We start from the raw sequence: 25,706 nt of genomic DNA, 5'->3' as shown, positions 1-25,706 counted from the left end.
AAAAACATTATTTCACTTCATAGTCAAAGATTTGAAAAAACACTGAGAAGTGTAATGAATTTAAAAGTTGAGGGACTTGCCTGGTGGCACAGTGGTTAAGAATCCGCCTGCCAGTGCAGCGGACATGGGTTCCATCTCTGGTCTGGGAAGATCCCACATGCTGTGGAGTAACCAAGCCCGTGCGCCGCAAGTACTGAGCCTGTGCTCTAGAGCCCGTGAGCCACAACTCCTGAAGCCCGTGCTCCGCAACAAGACAAGGCACTGCAATGAGAAGCCCGCGCACCTCAACAAAGAGTAGCCCCCGCTCGCCGCAATTGGAGAAAGCTCGTGCGCAGGAATGAAGACCCAACGCAGCCAAAAAGAAAAAAAGTTATAAAAGTTGGAATAGACTGTCAGTTTTAAACCTTTAGTAATAGAATGCTGCAGTCTCACTTGAACATGCATTCTAGAGTAATAAGTATTAAGTTTTGGGGTTTTATTGGTCATAACTTGGGGGTCTTTTCTAATAATTCTGTGTTCTAAATAGAAAATTATTTGTTAAAGTAGGTATCCCTTTTTTGTTTGTTTTCCTCTCTACAGAGAGTAAGAGTTACTGTCAGAGAACAGTCTATGAAGTGGTCCTTGAAGGTGTGTCAGATTGCTTTATAGGTTATGTTTCAGAAACAGAGAAACTGCTAAATAAGTCAAGATTATTATATTTTAAGTGTGTTTTCCATTCATTTCTCAAAATTGCCTGGCTCAGTTTTTCCCAGAGAATTAAAAATGCCTTACTCCTATGTATAAATTAACTGACTTTTCCCAGCAAACATGTTGGTGAAGAAAAGACAGCATTTGCTTTTTTCTATCTGCAAGTAGTTCCTCAAAAATTTAGACCTTTTGAGAATGTTTGAAATCTCTTAAGCATAAGTAAGAATTCAAACTGGGAAAAGAGCCTCCCAGTCTTGGCAGAGATATGAATTTAGTTTATGTGAAATCTAACACTTTAGAAAATTTCCAATGTAATTTTGTTGTTGTTGTTGTTCTGGAACATAATGGTTTTTTGGTACAACTTTGTGTATCTTTTGAATGTTGTAATGACACAGCAGATGAGGCAACCATAAAATATGACCACAAGTTATACATACATGGTTTTAAAAGTTAAATAATTTAGAAGGATTTGCCATGACTAGCATCTTCTCCCCTTCCCACCTTCTTTCTTCTTCCACTGGTGTCAGCCACTTTTAACTTTGTTTCAAAACTGCTAGTGATAACTAGTAATACTTTCTATCTCTTAAGACATCTATGTTTTACTTCTTTTTTTAAAGATAACGTTAGACATCTGTTGACTTACTCTAATGTAAGTGAACTAAATATTCCGTTTATAACTCTTGCCCCCTAAAGTTGTCACGATTTTTGTTGCACTGTTAACCAGTTGATCTTAATGACTTCTTAAATAATATACTTAAACCTGTATTTCTTATTCCATCAACCATACGAAACTCTAGATCCTTCATTTTGTAAACTGAGGATAGTGACACCCACATCCTTCCTTGGAAAAACTGAAAGTAAGTTAAAACATGGAGTTGCGTGAATAGAAATATTCACTAAATTCAGTGTCTGAAAACTCATGCTAAACTACATGAGAAAAGCTTGTTATAGATATGAAGCAAATCAGAACATAGCATAATTCATTTACTGGACAGGTACTGAATAGCCTTCTTTAAGTGGCTCAGGAATTATGTCATTGGAACTATAGAGAAGTAATATAAGAGACAGCACACCACTTGGACTCTGCTGAATCAAGCGAGTGTAAATGCTATTTACCTAGTGTTCAATTTCCAGAATTAACCTCTCTCCAAAGGACAGAAAATTTAATTATGGGTCTAGAATAGAGCATATATTTATTTACTTTTATTATTTGTGCCCCCCATCCTGCAAATTGCTTTTACATAATTCACAGTACCTAATAAATTTTAAATCGTGTCCTGGGGCACACATGCATATATGCAAATGGAAGCAAGTACTTCACTGCACAATACCCTTATTACAAACAGTAATTACTAGAATATATACACTCTGTTTTCTGTTCTAATTCTTGGGGGAAAAAAGTTGTAGTTGCAACCAACTAAATTTATTTCACGATCAGGGTGGAAGTATGAACTAAGGTATAAGATTATTGCATCTTTTCAGCAGATAAAGTGAAAAATAAGCCTATAAATTTTTTTTTCTTTTTTTACAGGACCTTGGCTCTCTGGATTATCAGGAGCTTGTAGTTGACATTGAGTCCAGGCTGAGGATGGAAGGTGTTGAACTTAAGGAAGAATGGCAAGATGAAGATTTTCCAATGTGAGCAATGCTTTTAAATGAAAACAGATAAACAAAACTTCACAGTTTCTTTATTGAGATGTCACTTACTACAGGGGTCCCCAACCCCCAGGCCACGGACCACTACCGGTCTGTGGCCTGTTAGGAACCCGGCCGCACAGCAGGAGATGAGCGGAGGGCGAGTGAGTGAAGCTTCATCTGCTGCTTCGCTGCCGCTCCATCGCTCGCATTCCCTCCTGAACCATCCCCCCACTGCCCCTCTGTCTGTGGAAGAATTGTCTTCCACGAAACCGGTCCCTGGTGCTGAAACGGTTGGGGACTGCTGACTTACTAAATGAATATTGGGCTTCTTAAAGAAACCCAGTGTTGCAAAGTATTCATTTAATACTAGTAATAGAGTCTGAGGGGTTTCTAGGGGAAGATGGTCTTTAGAAGTCTATAGGAATTGTTAAGTTTTATGCTTTTATTTTAAGAAAAAGCTTGTTAAGTAAACAAGGAAAAGTTTTCTAGATTATCTGGCGAGGTACCTTGACATATTTGATTTGTGTTTACAATTGTATTGGCACGAGTTGGGTTAAGAGAAAAAGAGCAAAGGCAGACTTTAAGTGATGCTTCCATGCCATCTTGGTCAGAAGACCATCCCAGTGCATAAGAAGGTTCCTTAGCAGTTGGAATATGGACAGCTGGTGAGAATACTGAGTCATTGCATAGCATAGCATGATAATAGTAATAAAGAAATGCAGAGCTCAAAATATGTATTCATCATTGCCATATTCCCATTGTGAGTGACAGTTCAGCTTCATTATACATTGTATCGTGCATCATATTAAATTCATGCATTTGAAATATATTTGTTTTGTAGATTAATGATTTTTTAATTTGTTTTGTAGTTGTATTTAAGAGCAGTTACATAAGGAATATATATCTACTTTTACGTGTTGCTTATGTAAATATGTAAGTCAATTCAGACAGTCTGAAAATTTTCTTTAACAGTGGTTTGTAAATTACTAAACCTTAAGAAACATTGGTTTATTCAGTTTTCCACATAATTGTTTCTGTAAGCTATTTTAATAGATCTTTGAACTTGAAAAAAAATTTTTTTTAATTTCTGGGTTGAAAATTGTGTCTGTGTGTTCTAGACCTTTACCGGAAGATGATAGTATTGAAGCAGATATTTTAGCTGTAACTGGACGAGAGAGTCAGCCCGGTAAGAACTTGACACTTAGTGATAGACTTTAACTGTGCTATTTTTTGAACACATTTCTTTGTCAAGATTAAAAATATACTCAGTTTTTGTTCCATCATAGGGTGCCAAAGGGTAATTTGAATGTTTAGGAAAGCATTTTTGGATTGCTTTGGAATACTTTTCAGAAACATGCCTTTGGGTTTTAGAAATTTCAACCATAAAGGGGTGAGAGGAGATCGTTTTTAATAGTAAAAGGTGACTATAAGGTCTGCTTCTGTTATTTAAAAAGGCATATCCTCACTGGGATGTGTCATCTTGCTGTGATACAGAAGCAATAGTGATCAAAATCCAAAGTTTGTAAATAAGTGCTTTGGAATTGTGTTTAATTAATGTTATTTTCCCAAGAATAAAGTGATGAAAGTTTTTCTCTTATTCAGTTTATACATCTAAGCATTTTTTCTAAATATATTTTTCACTTTTTTTTTTTTTTTTTTTTTTTTTTTACCCATTCCAGGCTCACTAGAAGTTAATGGCAATAAAGTGAGAAAGAAACTAATGGCTCCTGACATTAGCCTAACCCTGGATCCTAGTGATGGCTCTGTGTTGTCAGATGATTTGGATGAAAGTGGGGAGATTGACTTAGATGACTTAGATACACCATCGGAGGACAGTAATGAATTTGAGTGGGAAGGTAAGTGTTTCATTATTTTTCCCTGACCTTTATTAATGAATGTTCGTGTTTATATACATACATAGTGGCATTTTCATGTTAGGATAATTGGAAAAACTTAAAACTTGATCATGAAACCAGCTAAGGGATTTTTTTGAAAAAATCAATGGCTAAGACATTTTGTTGAAATGTTATACTTTCTAAAGTTCATATATTTGTTGCAAATATATGAAATTCGGCTAAACACCGAATATGATGGCTTTCAAAACTGTTTATAGTAGATTACACGTGTGGCTCTATTTTTTTCTTAATTGCCCAATGCTGTAAACTTATGTTTTCCATGTTGCTCGATAATTATGGCATGTTCTTTTATTCAGTAGATAACTAAGAAGAAAAGCTTTGAAGAAATATATGCTTTAGGGAATGTGCTAAAAGTAGTTAAGAATTTGCAGAGAGGGAGTTCTGAAGGGAGTGGTTTTTTTTGAGGGTGATTTTTTTTTTTTTTTTAAATAGGTTTGCCTGATAGTGCTGCACTTTGTAAACAACTACCTTGAATTAATGTATTCTCCTAGCCTCCACCCTTATATTCTTTATCATTAGTTATTTGGAATTGAAAGGAATTGGCATGTGTTTTGCTTTGCATGTTTTCTTTAATTAGATAATTGCTTCTACAGTATCTTTATAGTTGTTAATAATTTATATATGTTTAGTTCACCTTTAAAGTGATTTTTATTTCAAAGCAGTGTTTATCACTAGGTATGTTATCTGCAGTAAAGAGTAAGATCCTTAATGTGCTGTTATCTTTTGTTCCTTTTTTCTTCCCTGTTTCACTGGTTCAATATGCAATCCGGTAATAAGCAATATTTTATAAAGATACTGAAATAGTTTTCTGCCTATGTGTTTTGTCTCTTCTTTCTTTAATGCTGCTGTAGTCATTTCCTGGAAGGATATTTTCCGTTAACAGCTTTGTCTTGGAAACAAACAACTAACATACAGTAGGTTTCCCCTTCCCCCATCTTTTGGTAAGGACTGTGATACTAAAATTTCGAAAATCATTGCTTCATTAAAAATCAGCTAAAGTGCAATCTTAAAATGTAAATTATACCTAATCATCGGTGCTTGTGCTTTGACTAATGTCAATTTAAAATAGACTTTTGCATGTACACTTCAGAATATTATCAGTAATTTTCTGCTTTATAAGACTGATCAAATGAGAAATAATCATTGACTCGTTAACCACTTTCTATCTGATATTATAATGTTTGGGGAATAATTTATGTGCTCAACAACAAAAAACATTGGCTCCCAGATAGTTGCTTTAAGTAACGTATAGTGGTAACTGTCTGTCAAGGACAGTGTTGTAAATAGAATCTGGAAAGGCATTGTAGGGCCAGTGTACTAAGATTTTGATGGCTGTATGAATTATCGTTTCTGAATTTGCGGATGTACGTTGTACTGCGATTAGGTCCTTTCTGAATTAAGCAATTCAAAAAAAGGTAAAGGACCGTGATTTCCCAAAACAAAATGGCCTTATATCAAGAATAAGCCTTTTCCTCTATTACGGAAGAAATATTTAAAATTCCACACACAGGGAACTCTGCTCAGTATTATGTAACAACCTAAATGGGAAAAGAATTTGAAAAAGAATAGATACATGTATATGTATAACTGAATCACTTTGCTGTACACCTGAAACTATCACAACATTGTTAATCAACTATACTCCAATATAAAATAAAAAGTTAAAAAATAAATAAAATTCCACAGAAGGTATAATAAAAAATTCTCTGAACAATCTAATTAGATAGTAAAGTGGTTAACATGTAATTTGATTTTTATTTTATAAATAACAATCTGTGATTCAAAAACCTTTTATTTTGACAGATGATCTTCCGAAACCCAAGACTACTGAAGTTATTAGGAAAGGCTCAATTACTGAATATACAGCAGCAGAGGAAAAAGAAGATGGACGACGCTGGCGTATGTTCAGAATTGGAGAACAGGACCACAGGGTTGATATGAGAGCAATTGAACCCTATAAAAAAGTTATCAGCCACGGAGGTAACGGTTACCAAAGATTTTTTAGATTTTTGAATACAATATCAGAAATCTGAATGCTTAAGGGAATCTCCTTTGAGGTATTACATAATTTTGAAAGCATAATAAACATCATGCCCTTTTAGAAATGTAACAGGTTTGAAGTAAAAGGCTAAAGCCAACATTTAAAAATTGTTAACACGTGCATACAGTAAGTTCAAAAGGTGTAAGAGTATACGGTGAAAACTGTCTCCCTCCACCCTTATCCCTAGACACCCCTAAACTGGGACTTTCTCCCTTTTTTATCCATTTATAATTTATATACAGTGAACTACTCTAATCCTTTTTTTGTAGCATTTGCATATTCCTTTTTTCTCCCACCTTCATTGAGATAAAACTGACATAGTGTATAAGTTTAAGGTGTAAAATATGTTGATTTGATACATTATATATATATATTTTTTTTTTTTAATTTTAATATTTATTTATTTATTTGGCTGCCTCGGGTCTTACTTGCGGCACATGGGATCTTTTGTTGTAGCACGTGGGCTCTTTCGTTGTGATGCGGGCTTCTCTTTAGTTGTGGCCCTCGGGCTCAGTAGTTGTGGCGTGTGGGCTTTAGAGCGCGCAGGCTTAGTTGCCCCACGGCATGTGGGATCTTAATTCCCCAACCAGGGATCGAAAATGCGTCCCCTGTATTGGAAGGTGGATTCTTTTTTTTCTTTTTCTTTCTTTCTTTCTTTTTTAAAAAAAAAGTTTTATTTGTTATTTATTTTATTTATTTTTGGCTGCATTGGGTCTTAGTTGTGGCACGCGGGATCATTCGTTGCAGTGCGTGGGCTTCTCCCTAGCAGTGGCGTGCAGGTTTTCTCTTCTCTCGTTGTGGTACACAGGCTCCAGGGCGCCTGGGCTCTGTAGTTGTGGCGCACAGGTTCCAGATCGCGTGGGCTCTGTAGTTTGTGGCACGCAGCCTCTCTAGTTGAGGCACGCGGGTTGCCCCGCAGCATGTGGGATCCTAGTTCACTGACCAGGGATCAAACCCAAGTCCCCTGAATTGTAAGACAGATTCTTTACCACTGGACCACCAGGGAAGTCCCTGGAAGGCAGATTCTTAACCAGTGGACCATCAGGAGAGTCCCTGATACATTGTATACTGCGAGTGATTGCTACCATACCATTTGCTAACACCTGTATCACATCACATTATTACCTTTTCTTTTTTGTGGTGGGAACATTTAAGGTCTAGTCTACTCTTTTAGCAACTTTCAAGTACATAATACAGTATTGTTAACTATAGTCACTATGTGGTACATTAGTCCCCAGAAATTATTCATCTTCTAACTCGAAGTTTATACTTTGACCAACATCTCCCCTTTACCCCTAGCCCCTGGTAACCACCATTTTAGTCTCAGTTTCTGTGAGTTCAGCTATTTTAGATTTCAGATACAAGTGACATACAATATTTGTCATTCTTCTGTCTGACTTATTTCACAAGAAATGCTCTAATCTTAAGTGTACAGTTCACTGAATTTTGATGAATGCCCATATAACCATATATACTTATAATCTACACCCCCAGACAGACAGAACATTTTCATTGCCCCAGAAAATTTTCTGGTTCTCCCTCTCAATGAATACCCTCTCTCCAATAACCACTATTCTAATGCCTACCTCATGATTAGTTTTGCTTGTTAAAGAATTTCATGTAACTGGAATCATAGTTTACAGTCTTGTCTACTTTTCACTCAGCATAATCATTTTAACATTTATCCATGTTGTTGCATGTATCCATAGTTCATTCCTTGTTACTGCCGGTTTGCTTATCCATCACTATTTTGATGACCTTGTGAGTTTTTTCCCAGTTTGAGCTATTATGATTAAAACTGCTGTGAACATTTTTTTTTTTCTTTGCTGTTCATTTGTTTTTGGTGGGCGGGGAGCTGTGTTGGGCTGCACGCGGGTTTCTTTCGTTGCTGCGCACAGGCTTTCTCTAGTTGCAGTGAGTGGGGGCTACTCTTCGTTACAGTGCACAGGCTTTTCTCTGTGGTGGCTTCTCTTGTTGTGGAGCACAGGCTCTAGGCACGGGGGCTTCAGTAGTTGCGGCTTGCGGGCTGTAGAGCGCAGGCTCAGTAGTTGTGGCGCACGGGCTTAGTTGCTCCGCGGCATGTGGGATCTTCCAGGACCAGGGATCAAACCCGTGTCCCCTGCATTGGCAGACGGATTCTTAACCACTGCGCCACCAGGGAAGTCCCCCGTGAACGTTCTTATACTCTTTTGTGCTTATAAATACAACCTGGCCCTTTAAAATATATGAATCTTAATTTGCCTTAAAACCTTGAACAAATCATTTAGCTTTACCACAAAGTAGAGAATTAGTTCATTCCACATTTTTTTGGAATACCCACTTTGCATATTTATGGAATATATAAAAATAAGGCTTTGTTCCTTAAGAAATTTACAAGTCATATAAGAAAAGCTATGAAGTGCAATTATAACATCTATCAGTCTGACTGTCTTGTATGTAGAAGTTTACATAGTCACTGTGTAAATAGCACCAGAATGTTAATGGTAGTCAAAATACAACTCTATAGAGCATGTCATACTATCTGAAATCCTCCTAATTCAGAACAGGGGGCCACATAGGTCAAGCAGATTGGTTTTTTCACATAGTCATTTCTGCTTAATTTACTCTCTGCCAAATGCATTCTGCTTATTTCTGTAGTCTTCATTCATCTGAAAGCAAATCTTTTGGATATTTACAGTTACATTATTCTGCCTAATTTAGTCTTACTCAGTGAAGAAAACAGGATATGGATCGTGAAGTCCACAGACATGTATTAATTCATCTAGTTCATTGGAAGCAAGTTGTGAGATCTGCCTCATTGTTTAAACCTAATATTTTTGAGAAATAGCACTTTATTTTTTTAGGAGAAAATAATTAGGGCCATTTTATCCTATTGAGCTACCACAGGTGTTTTGTGATTAAGGGATTAAGAAAGGTAGTGAATAATTCTAATGTACTTGAAATGTTCCTTTTTAGTGCATGTTTGTAAACAATAGGAATGAAAGTTAAAGCAGAAGTATTTGTTGCTGGTTACAGCTTAATATCTGTATGAGAATTAAAACATTTATATTTTAGAGATTTTAATTAAAACATATATTTTAGTGCTGTTTTTCTTCACTTAGACTTCTGTCAGACATAATCTTTTCTTACTTTTTAATACCTTAAAAGCTACAGAATGCTAGACATCATTGAATGTAAAACTATTTTTTAAAGAGCAACTACTTTAAGCAGAAGTTGCATGAGAATGTTTTATTGCAGATGTTGTATTGTATCTGGTTGGATTATTATCTATCTACTTGCTAAAATAAGGCAGCTTTCTGAGTATGCTAATTTAAGTGGGTTTCTGGTTTTTATGCCCACTCTTTCCTCTTTAAATTTTATTGTTCTCTTTTTGAGAAGAAAGGATTTAAAGATCTCTGTAAGACTATACAGGGTCAGAACAAAAAAAAAACATACTTTTTGATTCAGAAATGTGTGGAACATACACCACTATAATTTATCAACCATAAATGATATCCCCTGAAAAATCTTCAGAGTATAATCATGCTGGTTTCTTTTTCAGGATATTATGGGGATGGATTAAATGCCATTGTTGTGTTTGCTGTCTGTTTTATGCCTGAAAGTGGTCAACCTAACTATAGATACCTGATGGACAATCTCTTTAAGTAAGTAGATCATCACAAAAATGTTTGGACAGAATTGAGTACATTAGATCTCCAGTTTAAGGAAGGGAACTTTATGTAGCTGGGTAGCAATTATTGGGATGGCCAAAAAGTTCATTCGGGTTTTTCCATAAGATCTTACAGAAAAACCTGAGGGAAGTTTTTGGCCAACCCAATATAAATAATCCTAGTTCTGATTCCTTACGTCTATCCCTTGGCATTATAAAAACTATCCATTTTGCAACTCAACAGAAGAATTGTCATTTTAAAACTGGAAGAGAGGGCTTCTCTGGTGGCGCAGTGGTTGAGAGTCCGCCTGCCGATGCAGGGGACACGAGTTCGTGCCCCGGTCCGGGAAGATCCCACATTCCGCGGAGCGGCTAGGCCTGTGAGCCATGGCCGCTGAGCCTACGCGTCCGGAGCCTGTGCTCCACAACGGGAGAGGCCACAACAGTGAGAGGCCTGCGTACTGCAAAAAAAAAAAACAAAACAAAACTGGAAGAGATGTTACAGATTGTGTGTTCCAACTTCATTTTACACTTGAGGACACATTAAGTGCTTTATTGGGGAAAATTTCAAACATATACAAAGACAGAGAGAAGTATATTAAATCTTTGTGTAACCATCACCCAGTTCCACAATTATCAGTTTATACTTTATTCCCACAAATACTTCCCCATGGCATAATTTTGAAGCAAATCCCAGACATCATATCATTTATAAGCATTTCAAGATGTATTTCTAAAAGAAAAGAATTTTTTTTTTCTTTAAATAACCATAATACCAACTAATGCTGTTTTAAATTTTTGCTCTCACTGAAGGGGAGGGAAGGGAATTGTGTTATTTGGATAACCTGGTTTGGTTCTGCATAGCAATGTTTCTAAGACTTTATTTTTACAGGTACGTTATTGGCACTTTGGAGCTGTTAGTAGCAGAAAACTACATGATCGTTTATTTAAATGGTGCAACAACTCGAAGAAAAATGCCCAGTCTGGGATGGCTCAGGAAATGCTATCAACAAATTGATAGAAGGTATTGTAAATGCAAGTAGAAAGCTAGTCTGAATACTGTTTATTATGTCCTTATTAGATTAAATTTTATTTTCTGTTGCCACTTAAAGTCACCATGTATTTCTTCAGAAATTACATTTATTAATTTCATAACAAGTTTCTATTTTCAAACTTATAAAATAGCTCTTTATTTCTCCTTTGTACCACATCAAACATTTTCCTATAATTTACATTTTGGGAAAGGATGGAGAATTTAGTACATTTCCTATTTTATTATATTCTGGATTTTGCCTCATTTGTAGTGCTTGGTATATTTTGTTACTTAAGATGCTTATTTAGCTGTAATCTTTCTTTGGAATGAGTTCTAGAAATGTATTCTCCTGGGAGTTAGTCATCCATGCTAATGGAAGGAATTTTGATCCTCTATTTGGTTTGATTTGACCACAGCTAATTCAAACTAGGTTAATCAACTCAGATCCAGTAACAGGTTTCTCTTCATACCTGAACATGACATTGGCTGGTTCTTGTGATTTTTTTTTTTTTTTAAATACTTAGTCATCACTGTAAGTGTGAAATATGATGATAAAAACAGCAGTTTTTATTTCATCATTTAAAGTAGTCTAGGATAATGCTTTTAACTTTTAATCAAAATTTTAGACTCCGTAAGAATAGATTAGATCTGATTCATGTTACCTGTTCCTGTGGTGATCTCTCCTCTCACCTTTCTGCCTGCCCAGTGCCTTTCATGGTGTTGAAGAAATTAATAACAGTTTCCCCATCATCCTGAAAAATGAAAAGAGCTTGCTTTTATATTCAGTATTGGCTTCTACCCCTGGTTGACAGTCTTGAAGACAAGTGAATGTATACTAGGAGACATTTAATAACAGGCTACACTGTGGACATAAATTTAGGCAAATGAAGTAGAGTTCATTTCGTGGCAGTGGGAAGGACCATTGGAATTCAAGAGTGCATTTTCTTTTGTTTTGTTTGTTATCTTTTGTTGTCTTTAGGAATATTCATATCCAAATGACAACTCTTGAATGAGGATTTTTTCAGTTGTTTGTATAGACATGCACATACTTACTGATGTCTTAGCTTTTCTTCTAGCATTAGAATTGGTAGAACTTTTAAATTTTTCTTTTTTTTTTTTAAACTCCAGGTTACGGAAAAACCTAAAGTCTTTAATCATTGTACATCCCTCTTGGTTTATCAGAACACTTCTGGCTGTTACAAGACCATTTATTAGGTAATTTTCTGAGAACCATTGACTCTTAAAAAAAACCCCACAGACTCCTGTATGAATTTCTTGTCAGTTCTGTTGGTCAGAAATATTAAGGTAATTATCTTTATTTCCTTCCATAGCTCAAAATTCAGCCAAAAAATTAGATACGTCTTTAATTTGGCAGAACTAGCGGAACTTGTCCCCATGGAATATGTTGGAATACCAGAATGCATAAAACAGTATGTTTTGTTTCATTTCTTTAATTGTATTGGATCTTTATATTTTGATGTGCAAGAGGTAAATATTTCAGTACCCATTCTTTCTCCCTTCATATATTATGATTATTTTATAACTGCTCTTGTTTTTGTAACAAAGAAAAGGGGGAAGAAGACACTTTCCAACACTTTCCCCATAAGTCACCATTTTCTTCAGGCTATCAGTTGAGGAGGAATTGTTTCTGGTTTGGTTCATTTATATTTTTAAAGATAGTTACAGTCTTAAGAGATGGTTTCTTGATTGGTTAGTACTAAAGAACATTCTCCAGACTTGAACATGCTTGTCTCCAAATTTGAGTAAGCTTGTCATGGCATCAAATAATATTATTAGGGAAGTAAAATATTTATATCAGTCTAACCTTAATACTTTCCAGTGGCTGGAGTTTGTTCTGTTTACCAAATTCACTTATTTAACTTCTAAAAGGAAGTGGTAGAAGACTGTTAACATAAATACTTGAGTATCACAGTGCTATAATATAGAAAAATGTTTCTTTGTTCTATTAATGTGAGGTTTTAGTCTGTTGAATGTGTCAAAACCACATTTCTTAAGTCAGTTCTGACTTCCTGTATAGTATGTTAAATATTTTTGGGTTTGCCTGCAAACTTATGAGTTTATTTTTAGTGCCTTTTTTTGAGTTTTTGTTCATCTTCATAACATGTATGTTTACTAAAATAACTCTTCCCTACCAAGGTATGAAGAAGAAAAGTTAAAAAAGAAACAGAAAAGGTATATGCACACCTTGACTGGGTTGCATCTAGACTAGTCCATTTGCATTGCACAGACTAACTCTTCCTTATTGGTTGGTTAGCTCGTAGACAAAGATAATAGCATTTGTAAATATAAATATACCCCAGGATTCAAATATAGAGTGAATCCAAAGTTCCTGATGCTGAGTATGGCTTGGATTCACTCTGTTTTTAGCACCATAATAATGCCAGTTACAAAATAAAGACCACACCTCTTCCTCCCTGCTTTTGGTATAAATACTGACAGTAAACTCCTAAGAATACTATTTGGAAAACCAATTATTTATAATACCTTACCAGTTTCACCATACTTTAAATCTCGAACCTTGTGCTTTTGAAATATTTATGCACTTCTTTAATGTATCAGTTTCCCCCCCCTGGGGTTGATGATTATATTTGCAATGCACATATTCTTTGGCTAACCAACATTGATTTTCTTGTATGCTTAAATGGCCTGCTAACTAGTCAAATTCTACATGTGATGAAATACCTAGAAGTTCAATGTACCATTTAATAGTTAAACACTCTGCTTTCCATCTTTAATTTAATTTTGAATACCTCTGCTTTGAGCATAACAAACTGTCATCTGTTAATATCTTGGCATAGAAGATGAAAGGCAAGTGTATAAAATAGTTACCATTTTATATAGTAATTTAGAAAATTATAGGATTTAGATCTAACTTGTTAATGGATTTCTAAAATATTAACAATTAAATTAGCAAAACAGATTGATACACTCTCATAAGAGTTAAGGTGAGAGATATGTATGTAGTTATCATTTGGACCATTGTAAGGAACTGGAGCTGGAATATTCTTAACTTTGAACACATTTTGGCTCTGTTGATGAGCAAGAATTCAGTTGACCATGTGATAGAGTCATAGCTTTACATTTCTATGTGACACTTTACAGCTAAACATTTTAAGATAGAGATAAGGACAGTGATTTTAAATCTTGCTAATTTCTCGTTCCTCTCAAGACATCGGTGTGAATTTGCCAGACAAGTGGCTGAAGTTTAAAATGTAGTCTATAATTGTAGAATATTTTGAAGCCAGCTGCTTCCTGTATTTCAAAATGAATTGCCTTTGTTGATGAAATCTGCTATGTTGTGCCTTTTTACAAAATTCTTAAGTAACTTAGGCATCAGAAAAAAAGTAGAATTGTACTTTTTATTTAAATGTATTGTTTGAAACCTACCAATATTATTTTATTGTGATTTTTTTTTTTTTTTTTACTTTTGTTTCATTTAATCTTAAATAGAATCATTACATAGATCTTTTAGGCACTTCTAAGGTTTTGTACAAAGTTTCTTTAGCCTTGAAAAATAATAAATCCTTGTCAGCTTGAAAAGGGTAACACTCAAGTTTTAAAAATAGAAGGGCATGTTTTTAAAATCAAGTTAACAGAAACTGCATGGGGGAGCTTATTACCCAAGGTGAAATTTCTATGAGTACTGGTGATAAGGATTCAAAACTGAGTGTGCTGAAATATAGCAGTTTTAAATGTTTTAGATGTTTGTTTCAAGTAACTCAGTGCAAGTGTAGCCAGGTAGATGTTGATTGTTAAAATATTTGAACAGAGTTTAAAAATAAAGTGATTATGAAATTAGTTCATACTGATATTTCAGATGTTGGAAAGATTGATGTGTTTTGCATGCCTTATCAAGAATATGTAACTTTCAAATTTTTGTTACCAATATAAAAAATATTTTAAAATGTTGTTAATCTGGCTTTACCACAGGCCAAGGCTTTTAGGTCTGACTCACTAATGTTCAGGCGATTGTAGTAATGGGAAGAAGTGTGAAAAGTATCTTCGTATATCATACCAAGTTGTTTTAAACTCTCCTCCATCAGTGATTCAAACTACTACAAATATAAGTATACAAATATAATAGTAAGAGATTGTTGTACATTATCTGTGAAGGGTTGTCTATAAGTTTTGTGTGGTAATTACATAATTCTTCTAATCCCCACTTGCCTAAATTTTGATGTGATCTCTATGCATCCCACTCCTGATCATATTTTTAATCTACATCTAGATACTTCTGATTATTAAATTCTGTGGCTTCTTACTATCAAGATAAATAAAAAGTGTTCACATTCTAAGTGTACCAATAAATTTTGGAGAATAATTATGGCATCCATAAATATGCACTTGTACCACTGAACTTAAAAGTTGATCAGTTGTTGGCATTAGTGGCATTTAAATATTTCAGTTAACAACATCATTTTTTTTTTTTTTTTTTTTTTTTTTGTGTGTGTGGTATGCGGGCCTGCTCAGCGGCCATGGCCCACGGGCCCAGCCGCTCCGCGGCATGCGGGATCCTCCCAGACCGGGGCGCGAACCCGGTTCCCCTGCATCGGCAGGCGGACGCGCAACCACTGCGCCACCAGGGAAGCCCAACAACATCATTTTTGAGGGAATTATTTTTCCTGCCACTCAGATCACTTAGCTCCCTGCCTCAGCCATGCTACAGTTCAACATTTTAATATGCCTGTTGTAATTTGAACTTCTAATAAAGTTTATGTGCATTTGTATATAAAGTATCTTACAATCTTTTTACAAAAACAATAGTCACATTCTTGCCAGTGTCCTCTTGCCTTTAAAAATTATCTTTCCTGGTTGGGAAAATGTTTGGTAACCTTTTTACTATGTCTGCTTCTTTGCAAAGCTTTGTTTTTAACAGAATAATAATCTATGGTAAAATTAGCCATTATTTTTAGAAAGATAATTGTTCATTTGCTGATATCTTACTATCTATATTGTTTTTCATTAAACAGAGTTGATCAAGAGCTTAATGGAAAACAAGATGAACCGAAAAGTGAACAGTAAGTTTGGCATCTAGTCCAAACACGACTGAAGAATGTGCTGATGAAGCAGTGCTTTTTTGCATTTATAATGCATTTATTGGTCCTGATTTTTATGTAACCTGTTACAAAACTGACTTGACTTCTTCTTAATGGACTTTTGTATAAGGGACTGTTCACTGCTGTACTGGTTTGCAGATCTCTTGAATTTAGCTCTTTACTAGCTAATTATATTGTAATCATTTTATATTTTATATTGCTAAATAGCAGAGCACCACACTTTATATAAAGCAGTTTTTGCATTTGTTTATTAAATGATGCATTTTCTTCAGTAAAATATTTATATGCCTAAATGGAAAAGGAAAGAGATAATATATATTTTTATGTTTTTGAGCAATATTTTTTAATGTATACCTTTCTTATGGAAGAATATGCAGGTAAATAAGACCATGATTTTGTAAAATGCATGTTAAAATTTTTGTTTTTGTAAATGGTTAAGTACACTTCCTGGGTCACTTAGAAAATATGCTCATAAGGTGAGGGACAGTTAAACTGGTTCTCATGAATACCCAAAGGTCATATACATAATCTAAGTAGATTAGTACCATTCTGAGTTTTTTTCTCTCTTAACATTTATTTCTTAATTCAGACACAAATACAGGTGTATTGCACACTTTTTTTTTTAAACATAAAGACAAGTCAAAAAGCCATTTTTAGAATTAGAGAATTTAAGAGGTTAAGAATTGGGGTTTGTATATATGTATATATCAGACATTTTATCTTCTGGCCAAAAGTCAGAAGCTCATAAAAATTTTAGGTTTGTTCACTAATGTGAAATAAGCTGTGTGTCCAGGGTATCACTCTCCTGAATTTGTGTGAGTACAGTGTAATATTCAGAGAATGTGATGAGTTATTCACTGTCACTACTTTTCTTTAGAAAATAGGGGCTGCTTTTTTAACTACTTTCAATGTGGGCACTTTACCAAAATACTTTCATATCAGGTGTTTGACCCAGTCAGATAAGGTGTGTTTTCCCATTTTCTGTTGAATTATGTTGACAGTACTGTAAATTAAGTTATTTTGTAAGTCTTAGAGCATCATCATATTATGGTGTTTTGCGTTTGGTGTAAGCATAAAACTCTTTGTTTAATTTGGTAAGTACCTTGACTCTACATTGAAATTGTATTTATGCCCCAGATGGAACTTAATTACCCACAAAATCATACAAAAACAACAGGTTGGTCTAATACTGTGTCATATACTTGTGTGACTTATACATTTGGTAAACTTAGTACCTGCCTGATTTAAGGGTCACACCACACTCCAGCCCTTCTTATAAGGTAATTTACAAAAGAGTAGTAAAATTGAGGTGCAGGAGCTAAACCTCTAGGATTTATTCTATCCTAGACTGGCTTTTATCATTGCTGTTTTTAGTGTAAAGTTTTCTATTACAAAAGAGAATTTCCTTTACTTTTTGTCCTCCTCAGTCATAAACTTGACACAGTAACCCAAGTCCAATTATGGCAGATGCTGGAGGATTCCCAGGATGAAACTTTCTTCAGCAGCCTCCTGACTTCACTTGGATCCAGCTGCTGTAGGCAGATCCTGAACTAATGTCATTATAGTCAATAAAGCTAAAACCATTATTGCTTGCTCAGATCTTAGAAATACTTTGTGTTCAAAAAGCAAACTAACAGTAACAGTTTAGGCATTCCTTCTGAACTTACGAATAAAAGATCATATTGAATTTAATTGTGATTAGAGTCTATATTTGTAGAGTGCTTTCAGTGACCTTTCATCAGTAAAAGTAGTCTTTCATCTATAAATTTGTGTCTCAGTCAAACCTGGCTGAGCTTTTTAAATAGGTGGCTTTCCTCTACATTAAGTACCCAGTTCTTCAGTTTCAACACGTTACTGTTTATTGACTTTTGCATTTGCAAGCATTGTCCCTGATTATAGATACAACTCGTTGCAAAAGTGGCGCATTTTCCTACATATTTTTTTAAAGTAGAGGTAGCCTATATTCTATGAGAACATTAAAATTTAGAGGGAACGGTGGTAACATTTGGGATATAACCAAAGGGATTTGCTGTGAATCACTAGATTTAAAAGGATACCTGTTCTAACCTATAGCTTGATGAAATCTGGTATAGGGACATGCCCTGTAATGTTTCATAGCTATGAGACTTAAGATCATAACAAGTAGGTCAGAGGAAAAGCATTTATTAAACTGGTTATTTGTAATTACTAGCTATGTGACATTTTCTCCATATCATTCAGTTTTAATTTTCCATTACTGATTGAGGTGAAAGTACATATAACTGTTATTTTATCTTTCTGCTGGGATCATGGTTCTAACTTGTTTAATTTGATGCTTATGCCACTATTTTTTGTTGTGTTTGGGTTCTGAGTGCCTCTTTTTAGTCAAAAGTTTCTCTTATAAAGTAATCTGATTGTGTTCTGCTTGGTCATATTCCTTATTAGCACCAAGGGAAGACACTATATTTATCCCACAGTTTAAGCTTAATAATAGTCTTTAACTGGGGGTGGGGGGAGTATAAAGAAATATGATTCCAAGTAGGGCCTAGCAGGACCTGGAAAGGAAGATAACAAAACAAGGAAGTAAGAGAAAGAAAACTATAAAGGGATAATGAGTTAGCTAAGATTCCACTGAATGTGTCCTTGTTAAGGGAAGTGCTGTATATGGCAGCGGTTGGTACCATTTCTTGTATCAATCAGGAAAACCTGCAGGCTGCATACAGAATATGTGAATAAGGAGACTGTGGAGAGGAGGGGGCAAAGGCTGATAATACTTACAATGAAAATTCATATTTTCCTCTGCTTTGTCTCTTCATACAAAAGCAAGTTTAAACAGGGAGAGTCAGCAATTACAATGCTCAGATTAAAGTGTAGGGTTACGTTACTTTTGACATTCATAGCTGGTAAACATTTAATGTATTGTTCCAAAATGGACATCACTCTTTAGTAACTATACTGAATACTGAAATTTGCTGATTGACAGGTATATATAGGTTGCTAGACTTTCTTCAGCTGCAATTCCAGAATTTAAAAAGGTAAGGAATCTGCTTTTTTGACAGACTCTTCTTTTAAATGACTGTGTTACTCTGGCTGTTTTTATGTGATTGCTCAGGGAATTTGAAAGTGTTTGAATTAAAGGAGAAGGGGCTTTTTAGATTTCTTCAATTGATAGTTAAAAATTAGCATTAGGATATATCCAGTTTCCTAATGAGATTGGTAAAGTTGTATATAAGGTGACAGTAGCTTCATCCTTTTCCCCATGTTATATGTGGAAAATTGCTAACATTGCTCCTACAGGAGGAGGAGGAGATAGACTGAAAATAGGTAGATATGGCTGCCACATTCTGTTTTGTTTTCATGCTTATTTTTTCTCATCCTGTATAGCTATTTGAGAAGTGGATCACAAATGTCAGAAGGGTGGGATAGCTAGAGGAATTAATGTACTTAAAAGTTAGACTAACTATTCTGTTAGAGTTTATCTTGTAGGAACAGGGATTGCGTAATTTGGGAGAAAGAGTTAAGGACTTAGACTTGCATGAGAAGGTCAGCTGGTAAGAGAAGTGGGAGATTGTTGATGTTCTAATAGTAAAGAAGAATTATCTGGAGAGCCTTTCATCCCCCTCTTCCTATCCCAAGATTCTGAATGAATTAGAATCATATCAGTGGTGAGTCCCAGTAATGTAATCCTTTAAAATCCTTTAAAATTCTCAATGGTAATTGAAAATAATAATTGAAAATAATGTGTTGACCAGCAAGGAGTGACACTAAAATTTGAACAGAACTGTTACTTTGTTGCAGCTATGTATGATAGATCTACTTAATTTCTTATGTTTTAAGAACTACTTTTATGAAAAGTTTACATGAAGCACTTAATATAACACATCAAACACCAGAAGAAAATCAAAGTTTAATGCTTTCATGTTACTAAAGAATTATAATATCTGTCTAATTCTATTTTATAAGATTCTACAAGAGGTTAAAACATTTGCTTTTTGAAATTTTTATGCGTTTTCACATTCAGTGTAGCTAAGGAGGAACTTGGAAAATAATGTTAATTAGCTACTCTACTGCACTTTTTGTGTTTGAATTTTCTGAAGTTATGCCCCTTAAACAGTTTATTTACATAAACTAGCTAGTAAATATTTGTGGTGTTCAGGGCACTGACTTGTGCCCTTGGGGCACATGGAACACAATTCAGAGTTTGTTAGACACTAATGCACTTTGATATATATTTCAAAGATTAATACATTTTTCTTACCATAAATTCACATGCTGTCATTTAGACACAATTAATGTACTGTGATCATTTTACCACTGTTCAGATAACTTTGCATAGCCTAGTGCTCTCCTTTTACAGTGAGAGAAATTCAGTTCTGAAGACTGTGTGTGCAAGATGTTGATGTGGTCCCTGTAAGAAATACTAGGGTTGGTCTTGATTTACTAAGAAGATGTAATATTTTCTTTTTCTCTGACTTGTTAGGAATACAATAACTTGTGTCCTGATTTGTTGCACATCGTATTTTTGCAACGTTAATGAATTTAAATAAATTACTTGGAAAGTTTTGTTTTTGACTCATTTGTCACATTTTTCTGTCTCCCATTTCACTACTGAATCTTTACAAAGTTTATCTTGTAAGCTTTTCAAATAGTTTTAGACCTTTTGTTTCTGTAGTTTGGGTGCTGCTTCCTATTCAAGGGGGTGAAGAGTTCATCCTGCTTCAGTTTTAAACATTTAACTATAAGCACACTTTGTATTTCATAGTTGAGAATTATTTTAGTTATGGGGAATCCACCAATGAAATCAGTTCAATAAGTGGCTGAAAACATGGCATAAAAAAATAACCTGTTTACTCTATGGACCAGCGCAGAGGTTCAAGTTGGTTGCAGTTGTTTTGCATTTACTCCTTAATCACTGTTCAACTGCTTAACGGCAAACAGCTGTGCACATTACTGCTGCCTTTAATCCACAGCTAGGATACCGTTTGGGATTACGTAAACGCAAATGCAAACTGAAGTATTTGTCTTGTATTAAGCATAAATTTTAAATACAGGTTCTCCCGATTTGAAATTCTGTGATTCACAAGCTAAACGCTTGCAGGGTTAAATGAATTGCCGCCCTGTTTCTTTAAGAAATACTTGGCTATAAACTTTTAAGAATTTGTCTTCAATTTAGTATTACTGGGTCTTCAACAGTATTACGCTGAACACACTTGAGGCATAAAATGTGACTGCCTTACATTTTCTAATTGTGCGTCTAACAGTGGAGAAGAGTCTGTAAAATTTTAATTCTCTTATTAACGTTTTAGCGAACCTGGTGAATTACTTGGGAGCTAAACCTGTTTAGCGGCCTGAGGCTTGGAAACTGCGGCCCCACGCTCCTCCCTCCACATCCCTCCCCTCTCGCAAGACTTGAGTGGCTGGCGGGAGCAGGAATGGGCCTGCGTCATTTCCAGCTTCTGCGAGTGCTTCCGGGTCGTCGAGCCAGCGGCGCTTTCTCTGCGGTGGCCGGAGAGGTACTCCGGGGAAGTAGGCACCTCCTGCTGGGTTCCTGGCCTACCCACTTCTGTCGGCTCTGAGGCGGGAAGCGCGTTTTCCACAGGTACTGGGTGAGCCGGCCCGCGCTCCCTGCCACCATTCAGAGCAGGCATTGCGTCCGTTGGGTCTTCTGCGAGGGCCTTTTCGGCCTGCGTTCGGCCCGTTACCGACTTCGCTGCCGGGATGGCCCCGCGGCGTTTCCCGGGGTGGGAAAGGAAGGAAAGGGAGGCGGCCGGGAGGCTTGTTGTAGTCGGGGCGCCATGTGAACAGTCCGGAGGGTGGGGGGTGGGGGGGCAGGGGTCCTCAGCCCAGCAGTTGTTTTTAGCCAGATGAAAGTCTTAAAGCTTACATGGTGATTTTTCCCCACAGTATCGGGGCGGGCTTGGGGGTGGGGGGCGTTTCTTAAGTGTCTCATTCTTGTGTGTCTTCGGTGCTTGAAGTCCGCTTTCCAACCTCGTGTGAACCCGTACCGGAATGAATGTAAACTGGATGGTTTGCTCAAGAAAGACTAGGACTCTCAGGTTACTTCCGAATGTGGAGCCTTCTACTTTAATTTTCTAAACTGCAAAATGGAGTAGTACTAAATTTACGTGGGTCATACCACATCTGGAAGAATTAAACATTTCACAAGGAATTTTTAGAAATCTAAGGTTGTTAAAGCAAGTAATTTTAACAAACATTTAAATAACATAGCTATTTCTAAAATTATTTTTTATTGAGGTATAATTGACATATAACTTAACTACATTATTTTCAGGTGTACAGTATAATGATTCAATATTTGTGCGCACTGTGAAAAGATCACCACAATAAGTCTAGGTAACATCCGTCACCAAACATAGTTGCAGAAAAATTTTTTTTCATATGATGAGGACTTTTAAGATCTCTCTTAGCAACTTTCAAATATGCAATGCAATATTAGTAACTCTGGTCACCATCCTGTACATTATATCTCCATGACTTACTTATTTTATAATTGCAAGTTTGTAGTTTGACCCATCCTTTTCCCCAACCCCCAATCTTCTATGAGCTTAATTTTCTTTTGTTTTTTAGTTTCCACATGTAAGTGAGATCATGTGGTGTTTTTTTCTCTGACTTATTTCACTTGGTGTAATGACCTCAAAGCCCATTCACATTGTCCCAAATGGCAGGATTTCATTTTTCTAAATGTCTGAATAATATTCCATTCTATATACCGCATCGTTTTTATCCATTCATCCAGGGATGGACACTTTGATTGTCTCTGTATCTTGGCTATTGTAAATAATGCTGCAGTGAAAGAAAAGTGCATGTATCTTCTTGTGGGTTTTTTTTTGGGGGGGTGGGATATAGTTGATTTACAATGTTTTGTTAGTTTTAGGTGTACAGCAAAGTGAATCAGTTATACATATATCCATTTTTTTTTTTAAGATTCTTTTCCCATATAGGTCATTACAAAGTATTGAGTAGAGTTCCCTGTACTTTACAGTAGGTTATTAGTTATCTGTTTTATATATAGTAGTATGTATATGTCAATCCCAATCTCCCAATTTATCCCCCTGCTTTTCCCCCTGGTAACCATAAATTTGTTTTCTACATCTGTGACTCTGTTTCTGTTTTGTAAATAAGTTCATCTGTACCATTTTTGTAGATTCCACATATAAGCGATATCATATGACATTTGTCTTTGTCTGACTTACTTCACTCAGTATGACAATCTCTAGGTCCATCCATGTTGCTGCAAATGGCATTATTTCATTCTATTTTTACGGCTGAGTAATATTCCATTGTATATATGCCACATCTTTTTTATCCGCTCCTCTGTCAATGGACATTTAGGTTGCTTCTGTTGTCTTGGCTATTGTAAATAATGCTGTAATGAACACTGGGGTGAATGTATCTTTTTGAATTATAGTTTTCTCCAATTATATGCCCAGGAGTGGGATTGCTGGATCATGTGGTAGCTCTATATTCAGTTTTTTAAGGAACCTCCACACTGTTCTCCATAATGGGTGCACTAGTTTACATTCCCGCCATCAGTGTAGGACGGTTCCCTTTTCTCCACACCTTCTCCAGTATTTATTGTTTGTAGAATTTTTTGATGATGCCATTCTGACCGGTGTGAGGTGATACCTCATTGCAGCTTTGATCTGCATTTATCCAATAACCAGTGATCTTGAGCATCTTTCATGTGTTTCTTGGCAATCTGTATGTCCTCTTTGGAGAAACGTCCATTTTGATCTTCTGCCCATTGTTTGATTGTTTTCTTTGTTTTGTATATTGAGCTGCATGAGCTGTTTGTATATTTTGGAGATTAATCCTTTGTAGGTCGCCTCGTTTGCAAATATTTTCTCCCATTCTCTGGGTTATTTTCGTTTTGTTTATGGTTTCCTTTGCTGTGCGAAAGCTTTTAAGTTTAATTAGGTCCCACCTGTTCATTTTTGTCTTTATTTTCATTACTCTAAAAGGTGGGTCAAAAGAGATATTGCTGTGATTTATGTCAGAGTGTTCTGCCTATGTTTTCCTCTAAGAGTTTTATAATATCCGGTCTTACATTTAGGTCTGTAATCCATGTCAAGTTTATTTTTGTGTATGGTGTTAGAGAATGTTCTAATTTCATTCTTTTACATGTAGCTGTCCAGTTTTCCCAGCACCACTTACTGAAGAGACAGTCTTTTCTCCATTGTATATTCTTGCCTCCTTTGTCATAGACTAGTTGACCATAGGTGCATGGGTTTATCTCTGGACTGTCTATCCTGTTCCATTGATGTATATTTCTGGTTTTGTGCTAGTACTATACTGTTTTGATTACTGCAGCTTTGCAGCACACCTTGAAGTCAGGGAGCCCGATTCTCGCAGCACCATTTTTCTTTCTCAAGATTGCTTTGGCTATTCGGGGTCTTTTGTGTTTCCATACAAATTGTGGAATTTTTTTGTTCTAATTCTATGAAAAATGCCATTGATAATTTGATAGGGATTGCATTGAATCTGTAGATTGCCCTAGTTAGTATAGTCATTTTGACAATGTTGATTCTTCCAATCCAAGAACATGTTATATCTCTCCATACGTTTGTGTCATCTTCAAGTTCTTTCATCAGCGTTTTATAGTTTTCAGAGTACAGGTCTTTTGCCTCCTTAGGAAGATTTATTCCTAGATATTTTATTCTTTTTGATGCGATGGTAAATGGGATTGTTTCTTTAATTTCTCCTTCTGATCTTTCATTGTTAGTGTATAGAAATGCATCAGATTTCTGTGTAGTAATTTTGTGTGCTACAACTTTACCAGATTCATTGATGAGCTCTAGCAGTTTTCTGGTAGCATCTTTAGGATTTTCTATGTATAGTATCATGTCATCTGCAAACAGTGACAATTTTATTTTTTTCTTTTCCAATTTGGATTCCTTTTATTTCTTTTTCTTCTCTGATTGCCATGGCTAGGACTTCCAAAACTATGTTTCATAAAAGTGGTGAGAGTGGACATCCTTGTCTTGTTCCTATCTTAGAGGAAATGCTTTCAGCTTTTCACCATTGAGTATGATGTTAACTGTAGGTTTGTTATATATGGCCTTTATTATGTTGAGGTAGGTTCCCTCCATGCCCACTTTCTGGAGAGTTCTTATAAATGGGTGTTGAATTTTGTTAAAAGCATTTTCTGCATCTCTTGAGATGATCATATGGTTTTTATTCTTCAATTTGTTGGTATGGTGTATCACATTGATTGATTTATGGATATTGAGAATCCTTGCATCCCTGGCATAAATCCCACTTGATCATGGTGTATGATCCTTTTAATGTGTTGTTGGATTTGGTTTGCTAGTGTTTTCTTGAGGAATTTTGCATCTATGTTCATCTGTCATATCGGCCTGTAATTTTCTTTATTTGTAGTATCTTTATCTGGTTTTGGTATCTTCACTAAGTGGTTGATAGAATTTGCCTCTGAAGCCATCTGGTCTTGGACTTTTGTTTGTTGGAAGTTTTTAATTACAGTTTCAATTTCACTACTTGTGATTGGTCTGTTTATATTTTCTAATTCTTCCTGGTTCAGTCTTGGAAAGTTGTACCTTTCCAAGAATTTGTCCATTTCTTCCAGGTTGTCCAGTTTATTGGCATATAGTTGCTTGTAGTAGTCTCTTACAATCCTTTGTATTTCTGTGGTGTCCATTGTAACTTC

At 35.6% G+C, this 25,706-nt stretch overlaps 2 protein-coding genes across 6 annotated transcripts in view; both read left to right on the top strand.

Moving 5' to 3' along the window:
• The first annotated feature begins 1,526 nt into the window (after positions 1–1,526).
• BNIP2 (BCL2 interacting protein 2) lies at positions 1,527–21,412 on the top strand. 4 transcript variants are annotated; one of them, XM_028494893.2, is made up of 12 exons: positions 1,527–1,544; positions 2,219–2,325; positions 3,444–3,511; positions 4,005–4,181; positions 6,045–6,221; positions 9,824–9,926; positions 10,824–10,955; positions 12,093–12,179; positions 12,296–12,394; positions 13,122–13,157; positions 15,956–16,003; positions 19,005–20,593. In XM_028494893.2, the coding sequence occupies exons 2-12, from the start codon at positions 2,276–2,278 to the stop codon at positions 19,012–19,014; spliced, it is 987 nt and encodes a 328-aa protein (XP_028350694.1). In that variant the 5' UTR covers positions 1,527–1,544; positions 2,219–2,275; the 3' UTR covers positions 19,015–20,593. The 4 variants fall into 4 exon arrangements, 3 of the variants coding, with proteins under 3 accessions (XP_028350694.1, XP_028350693.1, XP_028350692.1); XR_008618567.1 differs by lacking the exon at positions 1,527–1,544 and adding an exon at positions 21,328–21,412 and having other exon boundaries at positions 15,956–19,056; XM_028494892.2 differs by lacking the exons at positions 1,527–1,544; positions 13,122–13,157.
• Positions 21,413–21,484: 72 nt separating this feature from the next.
• GTF2A2 (general transcription factor IIA subunit 2) overlaps positions 21,485–25,706 on the top strand; it is a 30,162-nt gene continuing 25,940 nt past the window's right edge. Inside the window, exon 1 of one of the 2 annotated variants that reach the window (XM_007128517.4) lies at positions 21,485–21,620. The gene's annotated coding sequence lies outside the window, so the exon portion shown is untranslated. The remainder of the gene's footprint in view (positions 21,621–25,706) is intronic. The other variant, XM_055088006.1, reaches the window with a different exon arrangement.

This window comes from Physeter macrocephalus, chromosome 11 (genome assembly GCF_002837175.3).
Source record: "Physeter macrocephalus isolate SW-GA chromosome 11, ASM283717v5, whole genome shotgun sequence".
Taxonomy (NCBI): Eukaryota; Metazoa; Chordata; class Mammalia; order Artiodactyla; family Physeteridae; genus Physeter; species Physeter macrocephalus.
Note: the sequence above shows the minus strand (reverse complement) of the source record. Positions and strands in the feature narration are given on the sequence as shown.

Bases quoted from the DNA above. Each gene is read 5' to 3' on its own strand.
- BNIP2 (XM_028494893.2), top strand. From the start codon at position 2,276: ATGGAAGGTGTTGAACTTAAGGAAGAATGGCAAGATGAAGATTTTCCA. The intron at 2,326-3,443 runs GTGAGCAATGCT...TGTGTGTTCTAG, and splicing joins CAAGATGAAGATTTTCCAAT to ACCTTTACCGGAAGATGATA. The intron at 10,956-12,092 runs GTATTGTAAATG...TTTAAACTCCAG, and splicing joins TATCAACAAATTGATAGAAG to GTTACGGAAAAACCTAAAGT.